The 27,442-nt window shown below is 35.8% G+C and overlaps 1 protein-coding gene across 3 annotated transcripts in view; it reads left to right on the forward strand.

Annotated features, from left to right (window-relative positions):
• The window catches only part of ZDHHC13 (zDHHC palmitoyltransferase 13), a 47,520-nt gene that overhangs the window by 13,052 nt on the left and 7,026 nt on the right, over positions 1-27,442 (forward strand). For all 3 annotated transcript variants that reach the window (XM_073216314.1, XM_073216312.1, XM_073216313.1), the window contains 12 exons: positions 8,213-8,335; positions 9,643-9,720; positions 10,921-11,065; positions 12,488-12,552; positions 13,958-14,120; positions 14,356-14,481; positions 16,956-17,089; positions 19,489-19,588; positions 24,317-24,442; positions 25,272-25,334; positions 25,995-26,088; positions 26,846-26,929. In XM_073216314.1, the coding sequence (XP_073072415.1) occupies positions 10,937-11,065; positions 12,488-12,552; positions 13,958-14,120; positions 14,356-14,481; positions 16,956-17,089; positions 19,489-19,588; positions 24,317-24,442; positions 25,272-25,334; positions 25,995-26,088; positions 26,846-26,929 (1,084 nt within the window). In that variant the 5' untranslated portion in view covers positions 8,213-8,335; positions 9,643-9,720; positions 10,921-10,936. The remainder of the gene's footprint in view (positions 1-8,212; positions 8,336-9,642; positions 9,721-10,920; positions 11,066-12,487; positions 12,553-13,957; positions 14,121-14,355; positions 14,482-16,955; positions 17,090-19,488; positions 19,589-24,316; positions 24,443-25,271; positions 25,335-25,994; positions 26,089-26,845; positions 26,930-27,442) is intronic.

The raw sequence follows: 27,442 nt of genomic DNA on the forward strand, positions 1-27,442 counted from the left end.
ATGGATGTCAGAGATTATTAAACATCCACCCATTTCTTGCCATGGAACATATTTTGAAATATTTTGTCTATCAGACTACTTTAATGAGTCCATTTTCTTAGTAATCAAATATAAATATGCCCATCTGAGCATGAAAGGAACTAATATTACCACACTAACTTGATATAATTTCTGTCAAAAGCAGTTTGGTGATTAATTAGCCTGTTTGCCCTTAATGAACTCTAATGTATTATTTATGTTAAAAGAAAATGGACAATTACTTGAGTATACTAATTACTACTTTATATGAACTCTAGAGTCCCTGGGAACCACTACTTTAGGTGCATATTATTCAATAGTATTTATATTAAGATGCAAATGATCTTAAGGTAAATATTTGCACTAATTAGAATGAAAACATTTAAATGTTTCTCTGTTATTGGTAAAGCTCTGTTATGATAAATGTGAAAAATTAAGTTACATTCATAGGGAATCAGTAAAAGTTCACTCTGTACATCTTTTCTAAAAATTTCCTTCAGGTCTTGAACCTTTAAGTGATTGTGATCTGTAGGTAGTATTTGGGAAGGGCAAAAGAGTTAGGGTGTGTGTATGTATTTCCTTTACCACTAAAATCCTAATCAGTGTGTACTCTTATATTTCTCATATAAAGGGAGAATTTCTTTTCCTACAAAATGTGAAAGCTGACTTTTGAAAAAGAGAATAAAAATATGTATATCATTATCAACAATTTACTCTCTTACTAATATTTTCATTTAACATTGTCAAACAGGTATCTCTTATCTTTTAAAAAATGCCATACATACAGGGCATCTTACAGGGACTGCTCTAGATGGGAGCACTCCTAGAAAAAGCACAGAACAAAACACCCAACATATGAAGAATGGAGGAGAAGGAATAAGAAGGGAGAGAAGAAAAGAATCTCCAGACAGTGTATATAACAGCTCAATAAGCGAGCTAAGTTAAGCGGTAAGATACTAAAGAGGCTCACCTTGAACATTTGGTAACCATGAATTTAAAGCCTGCAATGGCAATAAATTCATATCTTTCAATAGTCACCCTAAATGTAAATGGACTGAATGCACCAATCAAAAGACACAGAGTAATAGAATGGATAAAAAAGCAAGACCCATCTATATGCTGCTTATAAGAAACTCACCTCAAACCCAAAGACATGTACAGACTAAAAGTCAAGGGATGGAAAAACATTTCAGGCAAACAACAGCGAGAAGAAAGCAGGGGTTGCAGTACTAATATCAGACAAAACAGACTTCAAAACAAAGAAAGTAACAAGAGATAAAGAAGGACACTACATAATTATAAAGGGCTCAGTCCAACAAGAGGATATAACCATTCTAAATATATATGCATCCAACACAGGAGCACCAGCATATGTGAAACAAATACTAACAGAACTAAAGGGGGAAATAGACTGCAATGCATTCATTTTAGGAGACTTCAACACACCACTCACCCCAAAGGATAGATCCACCAGGCAGAAAATAAGTAAGGACACAGAAGCACTGAACAACACACTAGAACAGATGGACCTAATAGACATCTATAGAACTCTACATCCAAAAGCAACAGGATATACATTCTTCTCAAGTGCACATGGAACATTCTCCAGAATAGACCACATACTAGCCCACAAAAAGAGCCTCAGCAAAATCCAAAATACTGAAATTCTACCAACAAATTTTTCAGACCACAAAGGTATAAAAGTAGAAATAAATTCTACAAAGAAAACAAAAAGGCTCACAAACACATGGAGGCTGAACAACATGCTCCTAAATAATGAATGGATCAACGAACAAATTAAAATAGAGATCAAGGAATATACAGAAACAAATGACAACAACAACACAAAGCCCCAACTTCTGTGGGAAGCAGCGAAAGCAGTCCTAAGAGGAAAGTGTATAGCGATCCAGGCACACTTGAAGAAGGAAGAACAATCCCAAATGAATAGTCTAACATCACAATTATCGAAATTGGAAAAAGAAGACCAAATGAGGCCTAAAGTCAGCAGAAGGAGGGACATAATAAAGATCAGAGAAGAAATAAACAAAATTGAGAAGAATAAAACAATAGCAAAAATCAATGAAACCAAGAGCTGGTTCTTTGAGAAAATAAACAAAATAGATAAGCCTCTAGCCAAACTTATTAAGAGAAAAAGAGAATCAACACAAATCAACAGAATCAGAAATGAGAACGGAAAAATCACAACAGACTCCACAGAAATACAAAGAATTATTAAAGACTACTATGAAAACCTATATGCCAACAAGCTGGAAAACCTAGAAGAAATAGACAACTTCCTAGAAAAATACAACCTTCCAAGACTGAACAAGGAAGAAACACAAAAGTTAAACAAACCAATTATGAGCAAAGAAATTGAAATGGTAATCAAAAAACTACCCAAGAACAAAGCACCCAGGCCGGACGGATTTACCTCGGAATTTTATCAGACACACAGAGAAGACATAATACCCATTCTCCTTAAAGTTTTCCAAAAAATAGAAGAGGAGGGAATACTCCCAAACTCATCCTATGAAGCCAACATGACCCTAATACCAAAACCAGGCAAAGACTCCACCAAAAAAGAAAATTACAGACCAGTATCCCTGATGAATGTAGGTGCAAAAATACTTCATAAAATATTAGCACACCGAATTCAAAAGTATATCAAAAGGATCATACACCATGACCGAGTGGGATACATCCCAGGGATGCAAGGATGGTACAACATTCGAAAATCCATCAACATCATCCACCACATCAAAAAGAAAGACAAAAACCACATGATCATCTCCATAGATGCTGAAAAAGCATTTGACAAAATTCAACATCCATTCATGATAAAAACTCTCAGCAAAATGGGAATAGAGGGCAAGTACCTCAACATAATAAAGGCCATATATGATAAACCCACAGCCAGCATTATACTGAACAGCGAGAAGCTGAAAGCTTTTCCTCTGAGAACAGGAACTAGACAGGGATGCCCACTCTCCTCACTGCTATTTAACACAGTACTGGAGGTCCTAGCCACGGCAATCAGACAAATCAAAGAAATACAAGGAATCCAGATTGGTAAAGAAGAAGTTAAACTGTCACTATTTGCAGATGACATGATATTGTACATAAAAAACCCTAAAGACTCCACCCCAAAACTACTAGAACTGATATTGGAATGCAGCAAAGTTGCAGGATACAAAATTAACACACAGAAATCTGTAGCTTTCCTATATACTAACAATGAACCAATAGAAAGAGAAATCAGGAAAACAATTCCATTCACAATTGCATCAAAAAGAATAAAATACCTAGGAATAAATCTAACCAAAGAAGTGAATGACCTATACTCTGAAAACTACAAGTCACTCTTAAGAGAAATTAAAGGGACACTAACAAATGGAAACTCATCCCATGCTCATGGCTAGGAAGAATGAATATCGTCAAAATGGCCATCCTGCCCAAAGCAATATACAGATTCGATGCAATCCCTATCAAATTACCAGCAACATTCTTCAATGAACTGGAACAAATAATTCAAAAATTCATATGGAAACACCAAAGACCCCGAATAGCCAAAGCAATCCTGAGAAAGAAGAATAAAGTAGGGGGGATCTCACTCCCCAACTTCAAACTCTACTATAAAGCCATAGTAATCAAGACAATTTGGTACTGGCACAAGAACAGAGCCACAGACCAGTGGAAAAGACTAGAGACTCCCGACATTAACCCAGACATATATGGTCAATTAATATTTGATCAAGGAGCCATGGACATACAATGGGGAAAGGACAGTCTCTTCAACAGATGGTGCTGGCAAAGCTGGACAGCTACATGTAGGAGAATGAAACTGGACCATTGTCTAACCCCATATACAAAAGTAAATTCAAAATGGATCAAAGACCTGAATGTAAGTCATGAAACCATTAAACTTGTGGAAAAAAACATAGGCAAAAATCTCATGGACATAAACATGAATGACCTCTTCTTGAACATATCTCCCCGGGCAAGGAAAACAACAGCAAAAATGAACAAGTGGGACTATATTAAGCTGAAAAGCTTCTGTACAGCAAAAGACACCATCAATAGAACAAAAAGGAACCCTACAGTATGGGAGAATATATTTGTAAATGACAGATCCGATAAAGGCCTGACGACCAAAATATATAAAGAGCTCACACGCCTCAACAAACAGAAATCAAATAATCCAATTAAAAAATGGGCAGAGGGACTGAACAGACATTCCTCCATAAAAGAAATACAGATGGCCAACAGACACATGAAAAGATGCTCCACATCACTAATTATCAGAGAAATGCAAATTAAAACTACAATGAGGTATCACCTCACACTAGTGAGGATGGCTGCCATCCAAAAGACAAACAACAACAAATGTTGGCGAGGCTGTGGAGAAAGGGGAACCCTCCTACACTGCTGGTGGGAATGTAAATTAGTTCAACCATTGTGGAAAGCAATATGGAGGTTCATCAAAATGCTCAGAACAGACTTACCATTTGACCCAGGAATTCCACTCCTAGGAATTTACCCTAAGAATGCAGCAATCAAGTTTGAGAAAGACAGATGCACCCCTATGTTTATTGCAGCACTATTTGCAATAGCCAAGAATTGGAAGCAACCTAAATGTCCATCGGTAGATGAATGGATAAAGAAGATGTGGTACATATACACAATGGAATACTACTCAGCCATACGAAGAGGGCAAATCCTACCATTTTCAGCAACATGGATGGACCTGGAGGGTATTATGCTCAGTGAAATAAGCCAAGCGGAGAAAGAGAAATACCAAATGATTTCACTCATCTGTGGAGTATAAGAACAAAGGAAAAACTGAAGGAACAAAACAGCAGCGGAATCACAGAACCCAAGAATGGACTAACAGGTACCAAAGGGGAAAGGGACTGGGGAGGATGGGTGGGTAGGGAGGGATAAGGGGGTGGGGAGAAGAAGAGGGGTATTAAGATTAGCATGCATGGGGGGGATGGGAGAAAGGGGAGGGCTGTACAAGACAGAGAAGACAAGTAGTGATTCTACAACATTTTGCTATGCTGATGGACAGTGACTGTAAAGTGGTTTATAGGGGGAACCTGGTATGGGGAGAGCCTAGTAAACATAATATTCTTCATGTAAGTGTAGATTAAATATAACAACAACAACAACAAAAAAAGAATGAAAGAAAAGGGGGATTACTCCCTGATAGGATAAAACTAACTGTAAATCAACGATTAATGCATGCTTTAAATATCCTTAATTTTGATCACTTAAAGGGTGTCAGATGATTGGCTATGGAGGTACACTTTTCTGATAATATTCCTTTCTCTTAAAAAAAAAAAAATGCAGTTCCTGTGTGGTGACCTCCAATGAGTTCTACACAATGGTATAAAGGGCATATCAAAGTGTGGGCAAAGGGTCTGTTTGTGTTTATACAGAGGATCAAAGCCTAATTTGGCTACCCAGAAAATGAACTAAGATATGATATGAAGAAGAACTTCCAACATCAGCACTCTCTGGAAGAGTCATACCAGAAGATGATCATCAAAAAAACCTCAACAAAGATCCAGGCGATGCTGCAGTTGCAGCTGCATTCATCCCACTGGTTCCTGGACTTGCCATTGGAATGAAGAAGGAGATATCTAAGCTGGCCTGTGCATACAGTAAAACAACAAATTTGACTGGATCTATACTGTTGGAACTCAACCAGAATTAGGAGAAGTGCAAGTTGTAGCGCTCCAAAATCTTACTACTACAGACTATCTACTGTTAAAAGAACATATGGGATGTGAACAGTTCCCAGAAATGGGTTGTTTTAATTTGTCTGATTTCTCTCAGACTGTTCAAGTACAGTTGGACAATATCCATTATATCATAGACAAATTTTCACAAATGCCTAGGGTGCCTAAATGGTTTTCTTGGCTTCACTGGAGATGGCTGGTAATTATAGATCTGCTTTGGTTATGTAACTGTATTCCTATTATGTTAATGTGTGTGCACAATTTAATTGGTAGTTTAAAACCTATACATGCTTAAGTTACTCTACAAGAAGATATGTCAAAGAAATAATCAATCTTCCAATGTTTTCTTCCGTCTGTACCTCTATAGCTTTTCTTCTTCCTTCCTAATTACAACCCTTAAATAGAATTCGTGCCTCATATCGAATTCACCGAGTATCATAATTCCTCCAAGTGGTAAAGATACCTCAAGACAAATGCTGGGCATAGAAGCCACAGGGCATAAATCTGCAAAGAAGTAAAAAGCTAACCTTTTCAAACAATATGGCTTCTCTCTCACTTACCAACTTTACATTTCCCTGTATGGCCCTGGAAGATGACTGGTTAGCCAGAGACGGGTAAGATTCCTCAAGGGAGGTACAACCTAAGACAGGCACAGTCGCAGGGGGGCCATCAGGTGAGAAATTGGGGATCAACAGAGGTGAGGCTTAGAACCTCACCCCCCTGTTTTGAGAGAAATCTTCTGCATCCGTGGATGTTTTATTGCCCTTGTCTAGCTTGGATTAACACATAGTCTACAGGCACACACCTGATCATCTACATTTGCTCTCTTACAACACTAAACTATGTTTTCTACCTTTATCTTGCATCTACCTACCACTTCAGCATTTTATTTAAAAAATAAAAATAATAATAATAAAGGGAGAAATGTGGGATTCACATATAAATCAAGTATAAAAATCAAACGAATATTCATATTTGACCTGATTGTTTATAGTTCATAATGCGTGATCAAAACCGAAAGTTTTTGTGATGACTGCCCTTGTACTGTTCACCATATAAGAACTTATTCACTATGTAAGAATTTGTTCACTATATAAGAACTTGTTCGTTATGCTTCAGAAGATTGGAGACTGATGAGAATTAGGCTGGGGATGGATTAATGATTGTGCATTGAGCATTGACTCCCCTATACAGAATTTTATTGTTGTTAACAACCATTTGATTAATAAATATGAGAGATGCCCTCTCAAAAAAAAAATGCCATACAGACAGGTGCACACACGCATTTTGGTGAGGCAGAAATTATTTAACAGTGTAGGAAACAGACAATTCTGCCATTTGGTTTGATTTTGACCCTAGAGGGCCTATTGAAAGTTTCAGGTCCCTCTAAATAGAAATAAGTTTCAGAGAAAGTGCTAAATGGTCTATCAGGACTTAATAGTTCTATTGAAAAGAAATAATTTGAATAAATAACTTAAAAATTAGTGTAACATTAAAAAGAGTTATTTCTCTATTTTTTATTCTGACAGTTAAATAACTCTTTTGAATATCCCTCAAGTCCATCCCTCTTTTTCCATTTCTATTGCCTCTCTTTAGATTCTCAGTGCCTCTCACCTGTATTTATTGCAGGTGCCTCTGAACTTGGTCTCTCAGTTGCTGTCTTTCTATCTTCTAATCAACTTCTATACTGCCACTAATGTGATCCTGAAACTCAGTGCTTTAAAACTTTCAGTGCTTTCCCTTTGAACTATATTTGAACTAAACTTCATAGTATGGTGCAAAAGGCCCATGCAATTTTTGCATGCCTCTTCTAGCCTCATCTCTTCTCATTTCCTTTCTTATGCTTTATGTTTCCACAGTGCTAAGTTACTTAGATTTTTCTGAACATCCATGCAGTTTCATATTTCAGATTTTTGTACATTCTATGCCCTCTGCCTGAAATGCCCTCCCTTAAGCCTATTAATGTAGTTTATATATCATGTTTCATCTCCTTCAGGAAAGGCTAAATCATCCTTCATTTGGTATATGTATACCGTGTCCACATTTCATTGTCAAATCTTTCCTATTCCAAGTTGCTATTAGTCTCTCACCCCTATTGTGAGGCCACTGCATGGCCTTGGTTTGAATCAGAAATAAGATTGTAGACAGGAATTGGTGTCATGCATTCCTTGCACATAGCAGAAGAGTGGATGAAATTTACTGAAGGAGGGCAAATGTGAATGTTAAAGTTTATTTAAGAAAATCAAGTTAAACTCCAAATGGATTAATCTGATCAATTAGCAGGTTTACTTTTGTTGTTTGGCTTTATAATTGGTCCTCTTTGTGTACATCTTTGTTAATTATTGTATTTCTGTGTTGGCTGACAGACTGGATAAAGATATGGCAAAGGAAGAATTTTGATAGTTGAAATTATTTTAATGATACCAATTATGCTTTTTTTTTTCATATTCGAGATACGGGATTTTTGAACGATGTAAAGAGTTGGTAGAAGCAGGATACGATGTCAGGCAACCAGACAAAGAAAACGTATCGCTTCTTCATTGGGCTGCTATTAACAACAGACTGGATCTTGTAAAGTAAGATGAGATATATGTGTGTTAATTTATAATTCTAGACCTCTCCTTTACTTGTCTTTTTTCTTCAAGTGTGAGTGTTGAACCATGTATAGTCCTTTATTATTAATGAATACCTGAAACCTTGTGCCATACCCATCTGTTATCATAGTGTTGAAAAGGACCTGGGAAATCATCCACTCCAGGATTCTCATTGAACCAAAAAAGAAAATTAAAGAAAAAGCCATGGGGTCCCATCATAAAGATAAAGTTAGGTAGTGAAATTGAACATGTTTTGAAAAGGAGAAGCATAACATAAACTTTCTCAGAATAGAACAGAAAGTTTCATCCAGGAAAAAAAAATATTGAAATATTTTATGTTGTAATGATGTCAGGCAAATAAATAGGTAGGGGAATAATTTAACTTTTTTTTTTTTAACTAAGTATGGGATACATTTTTAAGTAGGCATGTATTGGATTTTATAAAATAATTCCCCTTCATAAAGCACTACTACCTCCCCATTTTTGTTTGTTTGTTTGTTGTTTTATATAGTGTATAAGATATATGTATGTATGTGATATGTATATATTTTGTAATACACATATTTAAAGTCCCTGAGGTTTAAGATAAAAATATACTAAAGTTTAAAATATACTAAAATAAAGACACATTATGTACTTGTAGGCAAACTTTTTTTTGGGGAAATAGGTTGGTGTATTGTTTGGATATGATATATGAAGCACAACTTTGAAATAATGAGACTAATTCCTATAAACCACAAAGATAATAAATCTTTTTACCTTGTAGGTTCACTTTTTGCCATGGATCACGTCTGTGTTCCCCAAATAGAAAGCAAAACACTCAAGGTGTCTAACTTTTCTGAAAATATTTGAATTAATTTTAAACTGCTTGCTTTTAGAATTCATCCCCACATAGTAATTCTAATTTTAAACTGTTAAAAATGACAATTTTACCTTTCTTCTTGCAAATTAAGTAAAATATATGTGTGACTGTAAATGTTTTGATTATAAACCATTTCAAGAGTGCTGTGGTAGTAAAATATGCAGAGAGTCAATACCATATGTTTGGTATCTAAGTTATAATGGAATGGTCATGACAACAGGAGTAATAATTTTTATGCTAAGAATATTTCTCCCAAGTGTCTGTTGGATGCTGTTGTGTGAATCTCTGAGGCATCTATAAAGCTGCGTGTCTTAGGGAGGGTTATAACTGTAATTTCTATTTTCTAATATATTTATACTAATGTTTCCTTTCTCAATATGAATTTTAACTTTTAAATCTTACTCTCATTTATGTCTGCTTTTAACAGGTTTTATATTTCAAAAGGTGCTGTGGTAGATCAGTTAGGTGGAGATTTAAATTCAACTCCTCTTCACTGGGCCATCAGGTAAAGGTTTCTTTTAAACACTGAAATTGCTGTTCAAAATCAAAAGTAACTTGAGTTCATTTTCTGAACATTATAGGCCAGTACTTTCCAAGAGTGCTTTCTGTGATGTAAATGTTCTAATCTGTGCTGTCCTATATCATAGCCACTAGCTGCATGTGAATGTGAAATGTGGCTTAATACAAGTAAGGAATTGAATTTTGGATTTTATTTAATTTTAACTAATTTGAATTTCAATAGTCACAAGTGGCTAGTAGCCACCATATTGGAAATTGCAGTTATAGACCATTTGAAAGGCTTTCTTTTTCCCCACCATCATTAAAAAAAAAAAATACAGTTTTGAAGAGTCTTCCCTAGACAATGTTTTTTGGTTTAATTTAGGGCTCCACTATGTTGCTCAAGTTCAGGTATGTGTATTATACTTTCTTATAATCAAAATAAATCCTTTGTATTTCATCACATGAAAAAAATTGATAGTTCAGTGAACTCTGAACTCATTCAGTTCTTTTCTCTCATGTGGATTGGCCATCTGAAGCTGAAGCTAATTAGTGCCTGTCTTGATTACTTTACAACCTCCTCATCTTTCATTTTGACTCGGCTCTCTGTGGTTGGTGTGGTTGACATGATCCTGAAACTAAAGTGAATAATTGTTCCTATAAGGCAAGGAGTTGAATCTTGTCTCTACAGCCAAGAATTTTGAAAAATCTCGAGTTAACTCATCCTCTTTAACCTGCTGAGGGACAGTGCTTTACATGGCAAATGAGCCATATTCATTTGTAAAAATATGTAATTCTTAGTAATAATATTACCACAGTATATCTGCCATCTACTAATGTTATACTTCAACTTATTTGGCTTATTGTTTTTAAAATAGCAACAGTGAAGTCTTTAACAGTGATGTTAAAGTTTTTGTTTTTAGCTTTAGTCATGTAAAGTTATTATTTACATATGGTAGCAACATAAGCTTTAAGGTTATTAAGTTTATTACCTGCACTCAGGAAGGACTGTCCAGGTAGTTCTAAGTTTGGAACATCTAAGTAAATGACGTTCAGAGAATCTCTAGTGTTTTAAAAATCTTACTGTTAGAAAATATTCTATATCTAAACAAAATCCCCCACATCTTAAGTATATCAGTTTCTCCCTGAATTTTTTCATTTTCTGCATGCTACAGAATATAGTATAATCTTTATTCTTTATTTACAGACAGGGGCATTTACCTATGGTCATATTATTGCTGCAGTATGGTGCAGACCCCACTCTCATCGATGGAGAAGGATTCAGCAGCATCCACCTGGCAGTATTATTTCAACACATGCCCATTATAGCGTATCTCATCTCAAAAGGACAGGTATGTTTTGAAATACATCTTATACTCAGCTATTACAAATCTGAAGAGATTCAGAAGATTTTTAGTAACTGTCCTCATTTTTAAAGTAGAAGTTAATAGATGACCATACATTCAAATATTAGCCTCAGTAAGTCTAAGTATTGAATATTGCTTTTCCTGCTTCATTGGAGCACAAAGGACAGGTCATTTAGCTCAGTAACATATAGTAGATGTTTTTGAAATTTGTAAGCTCATAATAGTTTTCCGTATGATCCTAGCAATTTGCAGACTTTTTCAAAAACATGACTTCAAAACCTGTATTTTTCTTCTGGTTGAATATAGAGATGGTAGTCAGATCACTAAATTAACCCATCGTTTACTTTAATTATTTGAGTCCAAATGGGGGACCAATTTGAACAGATGCTTCTTATTGTTCACTAGAGTAATTCCTTGAAAAATGACTTGTCTTAAGAGACATCCATTTATGGCACAGGTTAAATTGTAGGGTGTTGGCAGTGGGAGTTTCACTGTCAGCTGTTCTTGCCTGGGACATGCTTTCTGGTAGCAAAGTAGTTTACACAGCAACAGTCTTGCCTGTGACAGGCATGGAAACATGTTTGCACAAACGCTGTTGGAATGATTGTTCTCTTTAATAAGCACTTTCTGTCCAAATTAGCCAATTGAAGTAGAATAATTATAACTTCCTAGATCTCATTTTGGAAAGATAACATGAGAAGGAGTCCTTTCTGCTTCTCTTTGGGCTCCTTCCCAAGTTGTACTCCTTCAAGGCCTATAAGAATCTTCAGTAATTGAAAGTCTTTGGTTTGATTGAAATCATTATCAAACACCTTAAACTTGGGCCTGTTTTATTAAAAGGAGCATATCTTTATGAAGATACGATTTCTTTCTTTTTTTTTCTATATTGTAGAAAATAGAATTTTAAAGAATGCTACTCTTTAAGACAGAGTTCGATAAGTCTCCAAAGACAGTGAGTTGCCTCAGAAGATAGGGAGGTCACTATTACAGGGTGTGTTTAAGTAGAGACTGGGTGACTGTGTAAGAGATGATAATCTGAATTAATATGTCAGGTAAGGTCTGAACTCAGTGAATTCTGAGGTCTCTACAGTCACTTATATTTGAGTGATTATCAGCTTTTTTTCTCTTTCCCTTTGCTTTCTTCCATTCACCATAAAACACTTTAAGGCATAAATTCAGATTTTCTCTTTAAAAATATTTTGTAGAAATCAGCAGATTTTTATGCTATGGATGTGAAGCAGAACATTCTTCTATTCAAATGATATTTGAACCCTTTCTTGTAGACACAGTGGTAGTATTTAATGCATTAAAGATAATTCTTTAATAAAGAAACCTGAATTCTATTTAGAGAAGAAAGTGAATTTTGACCGTTTTCAGTTCTGCTGACTGACTCTTCTTTTTGAGCAGAGTGTGAATATGACAGATTTAAATGGGCAGACACCTCTCATGCTTTCAGCTCACAAAGTACTTGGGTAAGTGAGTTAAACTGAATTGCCTCATTCTGATTCTTGGTTCTGACCATTTCTTTTCTGTGTATATAATTTTAAGTATTTTAGTCTATGTGGGATGACACTACATTCTGAAGAAGAAAGTAAAATTTTCCACCGTGTGACTGACAGTAACTTTTAATGTAGTTTTAGTTCAAATAGCACTGTTGAAATAAATCTTCTCTTTTCTGATAGCTTTGGGGAAAAAGTTCGAAAGCTACTAAGAAGAAAAAAATTTCCTTTTAAAACAGATCCTATGGTGTATACTTGTTAACATGACTTAAATTTCTTAGTTTGCATTTTTAAGAAATGGCTACAAGTATAAATGTTTTCATAATTTTAAATCTAGAGGATAAATATGCTTTCCAGAAAAAAATAAAATTTGAGGTTCCCTGACATTGGTGACTGCTCTGAAAATATTAATTATAAATGATCTATGGAAATAGTCTGTTTATATGGCCATATCAGGTACTTACATATTTAGGTTTGTGTATTTATTTTATAAACACATGTAATTTAATGACCACTATATAGCCCAACTTCTGGTATTCTTCTATTCAAAACATGTGCAGTTTCCCCTTTATCAGTTTGTTTCCAATGTTATACTTAATTTCTGATTCTGATTCTACTTAGGACTTCTCTCCTAGGAACTGAGCTAGTTCTGATGCCATTTCCTTTTTGTTCATGGAGTGGTGGGACTGGGGGTAGAACTCTGTTAGAAAGCATTTTGTCTTCTTTACATGACTAAAGCTGATAAGTCTGACATCAGGTATAGTGTTTAAAGATCTTGGTAGGATAAGTAAAGTACAATATTGTTTTATTAAAAGAATCTCTTGTAATCATGAAGAAGGGGAAGGTATTGATGGTAAGGTAAAAATAGTTTATTGAATTCTGCCTTCTGTCTAGTCCGTAGCTTTACAAGATAGACAAATATTTTAGGGTATTAGTTATAGCTCTATTTAATAATTAGAGGGAAAATGGAGTTAGCTTTTAGTTTATCTCCTCAAATATAATGTACATTTAATTTTTAATTAGGTAAATAACAGCATTTAATACTAGCCAAGGTTAACTTTACATGCAAAAAAAAAAAAATGGTTAACTAAAACAATAGCATGGAAGTCCAAGTTTAAAAAACAAAAGCAATTCTTCCACTGTATTGATGTTAAAGTTGTACTATCTACATAGCAGGCTGTCACTTGATAGGTGTCTTTTTTGGGGTCTCCTATTAGCACTTAGAATAGAACCCTCAACAAAGAAGTTCTCGGTTTTCTGACTATTTACTGATTGGTTGGTTAATTGATACATTATCTCGAAAGATTCATTATTTGCATTTACCCTTCAAATCATTCATCTCTCTAATACCCCTTGGTATTTTATTGTTTTGAGACAGGTCAGAACCAACTGGATTTCTTTTAAAATTTAATCCTTCTCTTAGTGTGGTTGATAAAATACACCAAAATACTCCACTTCACTGGGCAGTTGTAGCAGGAAATGTTAATGCAGTTGATAAACTTCTGGAAGCTGGTTCTAGTCTGGATATCCAAAATGTTAAGGTATGACCAGGTATTTATCTCCCTTAGTTTATTATATCTTTGTTATAAGATTGATAAGTTAACATAAAGATGAGCTATAAATAGTTTTAGTTACCACAAAAAAGATATAAACGGTAGTAGCTTGTTATTAGAATAAATATTTTGAGTCTTTTATTCTGTTGAATTTTTATAAGATATTTAGCACCCATACAAAATCAAAATATAATTATATAACTTTTTCCTCTTTTTTTAAAAGGGAGAAACACCTCTTGATCTGGCTCTCCAAAACAAAAATCAGCTCATTATTCACATGCTAAAAACAGAAGCCAAAATGAGAGCCAACAAAAAGTTCAGACTTTGGATATGGCTGCAGAAATGCGAGGTATTTTCAAATGGGGCCTATTCTGTGGGCTATAAGAAATGTCTTATTCATTTGTTTTTGTTTTTCAAGGTATCAGGGGAAACCAGGGAGTTGACTTAGTGCTGTATTATTATCTCCTGATTATATCCTTCCCACGCATGCCATGACCTCAAGTTAGAAATTTGACACTTTCATTGGCAATTTATTGTTGGCTCTCAGCTAGATGGCTCTAAAACTTTGTTACCTTGTGAATATCATGGTGTGCTTCTAACATTTATTTAATGAGTGAATTGAAACACGGATGGTTTAGATTCTTAGAGTAGCAATAGGAGAAATAACCTGATTGCAAGGAATTTATAGACGCTTTTCTTAAAGAAGTTGTTTCTTACTAAAATTTCTTTCAAAAGGTATATAGTAACATACAAAATGTTGTGTTAGAATTATGAGGAGTTAGCCTTTAAAAATGACAATGTTGCAAACTTCAAGCATGGAATATCTCTTCATAAAGTAAAACACATCTGGAACTATGAGAGATGAAACCTCAATTTTATTCTTTTTTTAACTTGGTAGTTCTGAGTGGTGTCCTTGTAAACTTAAAAGTGAACTGAATGGTAGAAGGAGTTAGGAAGTTTAGCTTGTTCTCATGAATGGCCAACAAAGTCTAACTCATAGTAATGAGTATGATTCAAATTGTTTAAGTGGGATATTGGATTCCACTATTTTTAATGTTTTTAAGTATGATAGGTAAGCATCATCTTATCTAATAAAAGCTAGTAATTATATTTTCAGAATGATTCTAAATTAACAGATACCAGATTTCTATGCAGAAAGTTACCTGCTCTGCATCTAATTTCACCTCTCAAAATGTCAGATGTGTTTTATTTTTCCTTGAACCTCTTTTCTATCTATTCATTCTCTTGGTGATTCATGCATTTTCACGGCTTTAAATGCTGTCTATATGTGGACAACTCCCAAATTTATCTCTAGTTAGGCCTTTACAGACTTGTATATCCACTTACCTACTTGGCTTACCCAGTTCAGTGTACAGTAGGTATCTCCAGCATAGCATATTCAAAGCTGAACTCCTGATCTCCTCCCCACCTGTCCCCAACTATTCCGTCCACAACCTTCCGCATCTTGGTAGGTGGCAACTTCAGCATTCCAGTCATCTTTACCTTTTTTTTGTCATACCATGTATCTTGTCCATCAGAAAAACATACTGCCTAGTTCTTCCTCAGTATATACCCAGAATCTGACCCCTTTTCACCACCCCACTAATGGTATTTTGGTCCAGCCACCATTATCTTTCATGTGAATTGTTGCAGCTGTTTGACCCATCCCTGCTCCCACTCACCTTTGTTTGTTCTCAACAGAGCAGCCAGATAAAGCTTTTAAAATGTAAGTCACATCCTATCATTCATCTGCTCAGAATCCTATGGTGTCTCCTCTTTTCTTCCAGAATAAAAGCCACAGTCCTTACAATGGCTTAAAAGGCCCTGAGTGATCCAGCTTTTATATAAAATCCACTGTATTTGTCTGTCTTCCTCTGCTCCATGACAGAAAGACCTTAAATTTATTGATGTATCCCAAGTGCCTCGAACAGTGCTATCTACCATACAGTTAGCCCTGGAATCATTAGCATCCTGAGGATTTTTCAGTCTTTGGCCTCCGTGTGACATTTAACACTGAAAACTATTCCCTTCTTGACATTCTCTTCCCTGGCTTCACAGGAACCTTTCTCCTGGTTTTCATCTGGCCTTTCTGGTCACACTGATCACTCGAAGTTACCTTTGGGGACTTAGCTTTTTTACCCTTAAGTGTTTGTTTTGGCCAAGATTCTGCCCCTTTCTACCTGCACACAGTCCTTGGGATGTTGTTCATTCATGGCTTTACCACCTGTACACTGATAAATACCAAGCTTTCCCCTGAGTAGTAGGCCTGCCTTTCTGACTGCCTCCTGGCTATCTCCTAGAGGTCATTGGCATCTGCAGTTGCACCTGCCCTACACTTAACTCATCTTTTCTGCCAACTTGTTCCTTCTAAACTTCCATATTAGGGGATGTCACCATCTTGTATCCAGGTTGGAATTCTTATACTTAGTAAGTCTTAGGTGTATTGATTTTTGTGTAGTCTCTTTGTCTTGCTTTATGCTTTCTAACATATAATACTATTTGAAAGAAATTAGTTTTTAAAATGTCAGCTATCATTAGCACTTGCCTAAAAGACCACCATTTCTTGGAGGGGAGGAGAGTAAAACAAAATATGTTAAAGCAACATTTTATAAAATGTATGGCTTTTAAAAGATTGTTTTCCAAGATTTGTAATTTCTCAAACTTCAGATTTATCAATCACCAATTTTGAAGAAAAACTCTGTGCTCTGTTATTGTATTATTATTATTATGTACTTAGGAAGTAGTTTTTCTGTTGAACTAACTATTATTAGATACTTAGGAGGTAAAATACATAAAGTTCTAAAATTCTGAATCTCTTGATAGCTCTTCCTGCTGCTGGTGCTTTCTGTGATTACCATGTGGGCTGTTGGATACATTTTGGACTTCAATTCAGATTCTTGGCTATTAAAAGGATGTCTTCTAATAGCATTGTTTTTTCTGACATCTTTGTTTCCAAGGTGTGTATATTAGTCTTTGCAAGGCTGGTTATTGCATTTCCAATTTGATTGCTTATCTCCTCTATTGCTGATTGAGCTGGAATCACAGATTTTTATTGAGCTATAAATGTTCCTTCTCACATAGAAGCATCCTCAGGATTGATGGGAGGGGAGGGCTTTTGGTAGTATAAGATTTGGCTGAAAGCAAATTTTTGGTCAACCCAGTAATTTGATTAAATTGGTTGAAAATAAATAGCTCACTTTTTGAATTGAATTGTTAATTTTAGTGAGTAACAGGGAGATTTTTGTCACTGTTTTGCATCTTAAAGCATATTTGGCCTATTTTTCAGATTTTTATGTTTTTTCCTTTTCTTAATATTAAATTCATTTTGACCTGGTTATTTTGCTTTTAAGGTTTTTTTAGTTGAAACAACCTAATTATAGGAAGTTATAAAATAGTAACTATAGTATGGTTCTATTTTTAGGAAAGTATTTATTCATGATTATAACCAGTCATTAGTTAAAAGTCAGATTGCCTGGATTCAAGTCAAGCTTTGCCATGTAGCAGTCTGACCTTGAACAAGTTGCTTTACTGGTCTGTACCTCAAATGCTTCAACTATAAAATGAGGATAATTGCGACAGTATCTGCATCATGGTTAGCACATATGCAATAGTTAGAACCATGGCTGACACACAATACTTGATAATCGTGTCACAGCCCAATCTCTTCTCGCTTCCCTTTCTCAATAAAATGGCATCCAGCTCCTGGTGTGAATAATGGGTATCATTCTCTGTTCTTCCCTTCTTTTCACTTCCCACGTATAACTCATTATTACTAGTCCTTCCTGTTCTGCCTCCAATTGATCTCTTTCCATCTCCACACTTGGCACCCTTGACCATGCCTCCAAATGGTCTCCTGACTCCAGCTCTCACCCCACTGTCAGTCACCCCCACTTAGCAATTGGGATGGTCTTTAAAAAGGCAACCAGTTTCTGTCTTTTCTCCCTGCTTCAAGCCCTCCAGTAGCTTTTTCTTATATTCAGAATATAATCCAAACTCCTTGTCAATGAGGTATTATGTGACTTCATCTCTGGCTTCACCTCTGCCCTCCTATCCCTTCACTGCTCTCCAGTCTTCTTTCTGTTTCTAGAGCACATCAAGCTGATGCCCACCCAGGGCCTTGGTTCTTGCTTGTGTCTTTGTCTGAAGTATTCTGACAAACATGTATTATTGTATAGCTGGAGACACCATTCAGGCCTCAGGTCCACCATTACCTCCTTAGGCCATCCCTGACTAACTGCTGCATCACCCCATTTTATTTTCTTTGTAGCATTTAATCACCACTTCCTGGAATGTAAGGCCCATGCAAGCAGGACACGTCTCTCCTGTAGAACATTTTCATTCACTGAATGAAAGAAAAATGTAATGATGATGATCCATAGAAAAGAATCTAAAAGGAAATACAATATTGCTCTCTTTAGGATGTGATTAGGAATATTCTTATGCCTTTCTTTTGCTTGCAATTCCAGAAATTTCTGGAATAAGTGTGAGCTGCTTTTGTCATAAGAAAAAACAGTATTCGAGGAATCTTATGTCTTGTTTACTCAAAGTCACATAGCAGGACAGTTGGTTGGAAGTGAGTTAGAATTTAATTATAAAGTAAAAGCTCAAACTTCTGAAAAATGGGAAAATATCTAAAATTGTCTGCTACTCAGAAAACTTTTAACTTAGAGGTACTCATTCATTTTACACTAATAAGATTGACTCAGTTGCCAAATAAATTTTAAGTCAGATCACCAGGAAATCATAATCATCATTTTGGTTGTTCTGTTTTTTTTCCCTTTCCTTTTCAGAGAGTGAGGGCTGGCAATATCTACTTACCTGGGGTAGGGACATTTGAGATTTTGTTTTCATAGAAATCCACATTATAAAAAAAATCATAAGAAACTTTTTGTTTTGGCTGATAGTGAATTGAGGGCTTCATATGCTACACCTGGCATGCAGACACAGTTCAAATGGGAGACAAATGTATATGGGAGCTTTCTCCGTATTGCTTTTATTTCTCTCAGGATTCTCTGTAGAGTCCCCAAAAGAAATACGAATAGGGTATGTCTCAATTGAAATAAAAAGATTTATTGAAAATATAAAGTCATTTCTAGTGAAGTAATACATAAGTTGCTTATAAGAATTGAACACTTGAGAGTTCTTGTGCTGGTTTCCTCATGTAAAATGGGGTGTTGATAGTGCAAAACTCTTATTACCACATGGAAAGTGGCACATAGTAAGCACTCAGTGAGTGAGAACTGCTATCATTGTTATTTAAGAGAATCATTGTTACTTAAGGGAATTTAGAACTAAAATTAACATGAATCATAATTATTTGCACTAATACCTTATGTTTATCCTTTTTTTCTTTCAGGTTTTTGGTCGGATATAAGAGCCTTGTGTACATACCAACAGTCTTTCTGCTAAGTTCCATTTTTTGGATATTTGTGACTTGGTTCATCTTGTTCTTCCCTCATATCCTTCAGGCTCAAATTGAATGTATATTTCATTTGCCTTTAAAAAATAGTAATGCCATTGTTAGAAGTTTAGGTGTTAGAAGAGATCTAGGGAATTCAACTCCCATTTATATTCACTTAATGATTTTGGTTAAAGATGTTTATTATTGAAAATCTTCTCAGTTCTGGAAATAATCTCAGAGCACACCATGGAAACAGTAAGCATCTAGTGTTTATTACTCACAGGAAGGAAGCAGTAGAATGAGTTATTGCTTTACTTGGACCCAGAAAAATTTGTTGTATTGCTTTGAGATTCTCTGTAAGGTCAGATGGTCCTCTTAACTTCATCAGCAGGTATAGTTGGTTAATAAATCTTCTGGATACCAAGATGGCCTATATGGGAGGGCTATTGGGGCACGTGTGTCTTCCTAAGCAATGGTCAGTACAACATTATTATCCAAGGGAGTGATTTTCAATCTACAGTAAAAATAAACTTACATTGCCACCTAAAACATGTGAAACAAAGTTTCAGAACACAATACTCCTAATATGTGTTTTACTTTGAAATTTTGTTTTATCCTATTCTCTTTCTTTTTTAAAAAGTGCTAGTTACAGCCTGCTTAATTCTTTCATGATCTACTACTAATGGATGGCAGCCCATGGGGTTTTTTTTGGTTTTGTTTTTTTTAAAAAAACAACTCATCTAAAGAATAGGTTTATCACTTGAAGAGCCAGGCTCAGGCCAAGTCCAAGTTAGAGGTGTGTTATGCTCTGTGTTGATTAAGTCTACTCACCTAGAGGTGGGGATAAGGCTTATTTCTTGGTTTGTAGCTAATTACAGTTCCCATTAGGAGGGAGGCATTTCCTCCAGTTTTTGATCTTCCCACCTTTTTCCAGGCTCCTTTCTCCCCTTTTAAGGATCTCAGGAAGCTATTATAACCTTGCTTTCTTTACAAATGGTGAGTAGAATGTACCTTTAGGCATATTCCTTTAACTTCTATGTTATTTCTCTTTTTGGCAATAGTATTTTTGAAAAGAAAGAATTTAGAGCTTATGGGAGAGCTGCGTATACTCAATTCAAGAATATTTTTTCATAGAATAAATGTAAAATGAGGGGGCTTAAGAGTTCTCAGACTGCGTACATCTACTTTCATTATGGCATGTTTTTACTTTAATGATGCTTTTTATTTTGAGTATTATTTGTAATACTTTTCAGATTCCTTTAATCTAAATGAATGACACATTGGAATTCATTTTACTTTTTTCAAAAGATTTTATTCTGTCTCATAACCTTTGCCTCATAACTGATTTGGGGGCAACTTTTTACGTATTAGCCTTATTATCACCATTTAGTAAAGGCTTGGGTGATGATAATATGTGATATAAAAATAATTTATAAGTAACCATGAATGCATAAAATAGCAGCACAATATATACCAAAATCACTTGCAGAAGTTCCAAAGCTGGTAGATTGTAAGAAAATTGACATAATTCTGAGAAGGGATGGCTGATTTTCTTTTACCGACCCATGTGGCAATGGAATAAACACAGTTTTTAAATGGTGTTTCTTAGTGAATTTTTAAAATTTAAGCAATTCACATTATTTCAAATTTTGTGCAAAAAGTCTTATGCTGAATTATTTCAAATTTGCAAAATCAATATTAACAAAACTGTTAATTCCACTGTAGTTTTGAAAACTTCAGTTACAGAACTTAGTATTTAGTTGAGTTTAATTATAAGCTGCTCTGTATTTGTGAAGAGGTGAATTTCCATAGCTAGTTGGAATCTTAAGACTTTTGAGTTGACATGGTGGGATGTTTCACTGGCATGTACAGCATAAAGCCATTTGATCTAGGCACCTACATCGGCCTGCTACTGGCGAAGTCATGTCAGTCAGTAGGTGGCATACTTTGCCATCTGATCAGTGTTTTCAAGCTGAATGTTAAATGCTGTTTCAACTGCCATGGGTATGAACTAAGGCGCTACTCTGCAAAGGCCCATCCTGAGTATTTACACTAGTCGTCTCAGGTTGCCAAGTCTGGATTGTGGAGGCTTCCGCTCCCACAACCATCTGGATGGAGAGGGTCTGGGGCACTGTGGAAAGAACACTGTCTTTGGAGCTGGGCAGACTAAGTTTGAGTTTGGGCCCTTATTTTAACTAGTTATGTACCATTGGGCAAGTTATTTAATTTCACTGAGTCTTAGTTTAATGTAAATCGGGGATAACTACAAAGTTCATGGGGTAGCTGCAAGGATTATTCTATGAAGTCTGTGAAGTGCTGACCACAGTCCCCTTGCATAATTAGCATTCTGTAAATAATACCTATTATGTTGTTATTATTAATTATACTTACAAATAAATTATGTGAGGAAGGCTGCATGTTGAAATTAATTTTAAGGGCAGTTCTATGTTGGCTTCTAAGGTGTTCAGTTTCTTTTGTTGCCTTTTATATGTTCAGCAAGTAATATGTTAGACTTCCACAAGGCATGATCGAGTGGAAGAGATAGGACCTTACTGATGGCTTTGGAGTTAAGATTAAGACTCAGGAAAGAAATGGTGACCCCCTGAATATTACATTTGAGATTCTGGCATGTTGTGCTGAGAATGACACAGCTTGAGGTCAAGTGAAAAAGAACCAGGAGCTTTGACTAAAAGCGTGGTGTGGGTAGTGCTGCAGCTGTCAAGGAATCCAGTGTATTCTCCAGTAGTAGTAAATGAGGATTTGAGTGTCTAAGCAAAAGATAGCAGTAGTTTCACTGTTGTTCCTCACTGTCACTGTATGGCATAAGGAACAATGTTGCTGCTTATCCTGGAGCTGTGGGCACTGCCTTCCAGTTTCAAGTGTGTGGAAGGTTATGATTTGGAAGCCAATGCACTGTATAGAATGGGCACTCAATAAAAATTTATTGAACAAATGAGGAATAAGCTTCTGTAGGGTAGATCTAAAGGACAGCTATAGCATTGATCTATAGTGTAGAGCTAAAGGATTTAAAGAATGAAAATCAGTTAGTCCAAGTTATAGAAAGGCAAACTTTAGATCCATATTCAGAGACTTCTTAACTGTAAAAGAGTCCTCGCCTAACTGGGAAGGCGGAGGTGTCTGAAAATATCTGTAACCTAAGGTCCAACTGCCATAGAATCCTCTGTAGAGACTCAGAAAGACCTATAGGGGGAGGGAGAATATAAGTTAGGTCTTGAAGGTAGCTATGACCGGGACATCCTAAAAGTGTGGTTTTAAGAGTAGGTTGGGGGAGTGGGGGCATTTGAGGTCAGTGAACCACACAAAGCCAGGGCATAGAAGCCAGTTTGGCTTTTATGTGAGGGATTAGAGGGCAGTTTGCATTCCTTGGAGAGAGAGGATCCAGTGATTCTCCTGGGATTTGTTTTATAAGGTGTTCAGAACAGAAACTCAAAATCCAGTCAGTTTCATATGTAGGATGATCCTACTGAATGTATTTTTGAGAACATGTCATTTTTGAGAATCTGTTGAGCCAGATTTTATGGGAAGAAAATAGGGTGTGATTCTTTAACGAAAGGTCCTGACCTACGTACTCTTTTACTAGTGTTCTTAATTCATTCTAAATAAGCTTTATTTGTTGAAATTATATTTCACACAACTGTGCTAGACCTTAAGTCTTTCTTAAAGCGAGGGGCATCTGCAGTTAAAGTGATAAATGAAACCAACAAGATTTGTTCCTGCCTACCTGAACCAGCTGTGGTTGTGCTGGTTTTGTGGGTTGGAGCAGTACTTCTCAAACTGTAAAATGTACATGTGGATCCCCTAGGGATCTTGTTAAAATCCAGAGTATGGTTCTCCAGGCTGGGGGGAGGTCTGAAATTTTGTCTAAATTTGGTTAAACCGTTGCTGTGGGACCATGGACCACACTTTGAGTAGCAAGCATTTAGAGTCTGTTTTATGGCCACCTTTTTCATTCAAGTTTAGCACAAGGCAGCTTGGCAATGCCTTGGAAAGCAGTTACTGTGTCAATAATGATTTGAATTGGGTAAGGAGAATTGGTATACTGCTTTATTACTCTACAGTCATTTGTCTTTCCCTGGAGCAAAATTTTATTTTTTGTACAAAAAATCTGTACCACTTCAAAAACATTTCAAAGCAGCTCATGTTTATTCTTGATTTATTATTGAAACACTTTTTATCTTAATGTATCCATGGTATCTGCCTTTCCAAAATGGTATTTGGTGTGTAATCACTTTGCAAGGAGAGCAGTTTCTTTTGTTTGTCCTAAATTAACTTGGCCTAATGCAATTGCAGAGATTAATTACTAAACTTTCCAGTAGGAAATTTTTGCAAGCATTTGTCTAATATATAGGAAAATATATTTAGTTTTGAATCTCTGAAACAAGTGGTTTGTTTCTATGAATGCTTTTGTTAAAATGATCAGAAAATATTTTTAGATGCTTGTAAGAGAGCTATGGTTATACCGTTAGAGATTAATTTGGGTCTTGAATGTTTTTCAGTCTCCAAGATGTCCTCATATATTGAAACTATTCCTATCAGTATTTCATAGGAGTTTCAACGAATGCAGAGGCATTAATTATTAGGCAACTATGAGCAGATTCTTGTAGGGTTAGAATATGGGATTTGGGGGCAGGATGTGCTAATAAGGGAAAGTGAGGATAGAATGCAGAGAAGAGAGATTCTTAGGCACCAGTGGTGAAATTTGCTTGATCATAATTATGCCTTTCATTATGGAAGCTTGATATGTTCCTTGACTTGGCTTTAACATCTGGCAGGCACCCCGTTCTATTTTATTTTCATTCTCAGCATAATGGGCTTTCTCTACTTTTTCTACAAGACTTGGGCAACTGATCCAGGCTTCATTAAAGCTTCTGAAGAAGAAAGGAAAACCGTGAGCTTTCTTTGTGCTGTTACTATTTTTTTTTTAAATAAGGTCATAACCATGTTGGTTTTTATCATGGCTACATCTCCAGTGCCTGGTACCTTATAGATGCAACATAAATCAGCAAAACTGAGATTTTTTTCACTGTCATACTTTTTCATTTACTTCTATAAAAGTTAAAAAGAAGGTTGTTTTCTACTAAAGTAATACCCACCAAGACTTTTTCATATGTAGTATCTGTCAGGAGATATAAACTATTTCTTCATAGTAGCACTTCAGTAATGATCACTTAGCTTAAATTCCCCCATGTAATGCATGGAGGGTAACCAGGCACGGCCAGGGGTAGTCTGAGGTGATGACCCTTCTCTTCCCTGAGAATGTGTGAAGCTGCAAAAGACACATGTGTCTTCCTTTGCTCAATGTTTAGAAGTTGGGAGGAGTATTGTCATCTTTATTCCCTAAAGCCAGTGTTCTTGTAAGACTGAGCCCTTGGAGCTAATAGTCATCAGTTTTGAAGTGTACTGATGGTTTTTAATTCTTTTTTTTTATGAGTGTATATGTGTGTATTTTTCTCTAGCAGATTATAACTGGGAGATGGTTGCCATTCATGGAGAGAAAGAGGGATGTAATTTTTCTGCATTCTAATTTTTTGGCTCTAGTTGAAAAATGCAGCCTTGAAAAGTCTCATTATTTGAAATATAGAATACTTTGGTGGCAGGTATTCCAATTCCATTTCTAGCTACCTTGCCTTGGAGAGAGCTGTGAGAATGGTATATAACCATGCATTTTATGTTCCCCAGTAAAACATAATCAGAAGGTCAAACTTCATGTCTTTCAGAATATCATCACCCTTGCAGAGACTGGCTGTCTGGACTTCAGAACTTTTTGTACATCATGTCTTGTGAGTTAGTCTTTTCTTTATAATTTTTTTTCCCCTGTAATAAGAAATCAAATATTGGTAACATTGGTCATGTAAGCATTTGTTAAATCTTCATGGTATACTTATACACCATTGTTTATACCAGGTTCTAATTTTGCTCAACTGTCAGAATAGTTATATGGGAGAATGTTTATAATCTCTTGAAGTTGCCTGTGGTTAAATCTCTTTGTAAATGATCCATAGTGTGTTTTGATTGCTTTTTCCTGCCAAGAAGCATATATTAGAACTACCTTCAAATCAGAGGCTTATGATGAAACCACTTAGTGAAAACTTTCATTTTGCAACTGAGGAATCAAGGCCTAGAAGGAAGAAGTAACTTTCCCAAATTATTGGCAGAGTCAGAAATGTAACTTGAGTTTCCTTTTTCTTAGTCCAGTGCTCATTTCTCCTTAGTCAGTGTGAATAGGCTCTGGAATTCAAATTTCCTTTAGTAATGGTCTAACCAAGACAGACATGCAGAAGTAAAGATTAATAGGGCATTCCAGAGCCTCTATGAATGGATGATCTAGTTAGGATTATTTGTGCCAGAGTCTTTATGATTTAAGAATAAGGTTTTGTTTGAAATTTGTTATCACTTGGAGACACTGTTTTTTGCTTAGGCCTGTCTTAATTGCCCATTAGATAAGGAAGCCATTAAGGTCACTCCATTGCCATGTGTGCAACTCCTGTGTCGCTCGCTATGATCAACATTGCCTGTGGACTGGGCGGTGCATAGGTGAGAGATTGAATTTTTTCATTTACCACTATGGAGATAAGCATATACTTAGTAATATGTACAACTAGTAGAAAAAGTGGAAGGGCATCCAAAGCACTCATTTTATAGCTCTTCTTCATCAGAGAATCATCTCTATGGTATAACACTTAGGAAAAACTGGGCACTTTTATGTCATTAGCATCAAAATGCTCCGTCTCCAGCATCAGGAAGGCAACACATGCAAGAATAGAGTTTGGTTGCCTGGCACCCTCACCCCTTCTGCACTTCTGTAGACCTTTCTCAGGCTGCAGGTTGCTCCTATATTACTGTGTCCAGTCTCCTGCAATATATGTATTTAGTGCTACTCCTTAGATTCATTTTCATTTTCTTGATAAGGCAATCCTTGATATTCAGAAATTGTACTTGTATAAACTTACTACATGGAAGGAAGAAAGAGACAGGGTATGATTTGCCCAAAATCCTGCCCCCCCTCTTCCTTCCAACACAGTATAGGACATCCTAGAGTTGTATATGCTTAGTAAACTTTGTTCTTTTTGAAAAAGTATCTTCCTTTATATTAGTTCAGTTAACGTGGACAGTTGACAATGATATATCAGAGCTGTCTGGTTTTGGTTTAATGGTATTTAAAAGCAAAGCAACAGCTTATTTGTTTTTTGCTTTGGTTGAAGGTTTTTGACAGGAAAGTGGTTAATAAGGTCTTGATCTGGAAAATCATTGTAAAAAAGTATTAAATCTGTTTTTTTTCTTTTTAATATAGGTTTTGGCAACCATCACTATTACATTTTCTTCTTATTTTTCCTTTCTGTTGTGTGTGACTGGATTATATATGAATGTTTCATCTGTAAGTATAAATTCTTCTTACAGCAAACTCATATATCCACACCCATATATACTTTTCTTTGTAAACTCTTATATATCACATTCTGGCTGAGTGACTATAAACCTTATCCCTAAGAGAAATGAAATGGGTCTCTCTTAAGACTTCCCCAGCACTGGGAAGCTGGAAAAATGCTTCAAGAGGTCAGTTGTCAGTATTTTGGAAGACATTGTACTCTGAAGTGACCTTGATGAATTTGAGAAGTGGTCAAAAATGCTAATTCATTTAAGGCAAGTTTAGATTTATCCCATGGTGAAGTGAGGAAAAATCAGCTGCTCAAGTATGAAACAAGGGAAGGTATAATTAAATAAAAAGGTTGATGGTGGAGAGATTGGGTGAGAGGGGAAGTGGGCACAGTAGTTAAGAAACAAAACTCTGAAAGCACATGCTATCTGATAAGTAAGTGACAACTTAGAACTGATGGGGAAACTAATAATCATTGAAAGGTTGGAAGTGATAACTTGGAAGAAAACATTA

Source organism: Manis javanica, chromosome 11 (genome assembly GCF_040802235.1).
Source record: "Manis javanica isolate MJ-LG chromosome 11, MJ_LKY, whole genome shotgun sequence".
Lineage (NCBI taxonomy): Eukaryota > Metazoa > Chordata > Mammalia > Pholidota > Manidae > Manis > Manis javanica.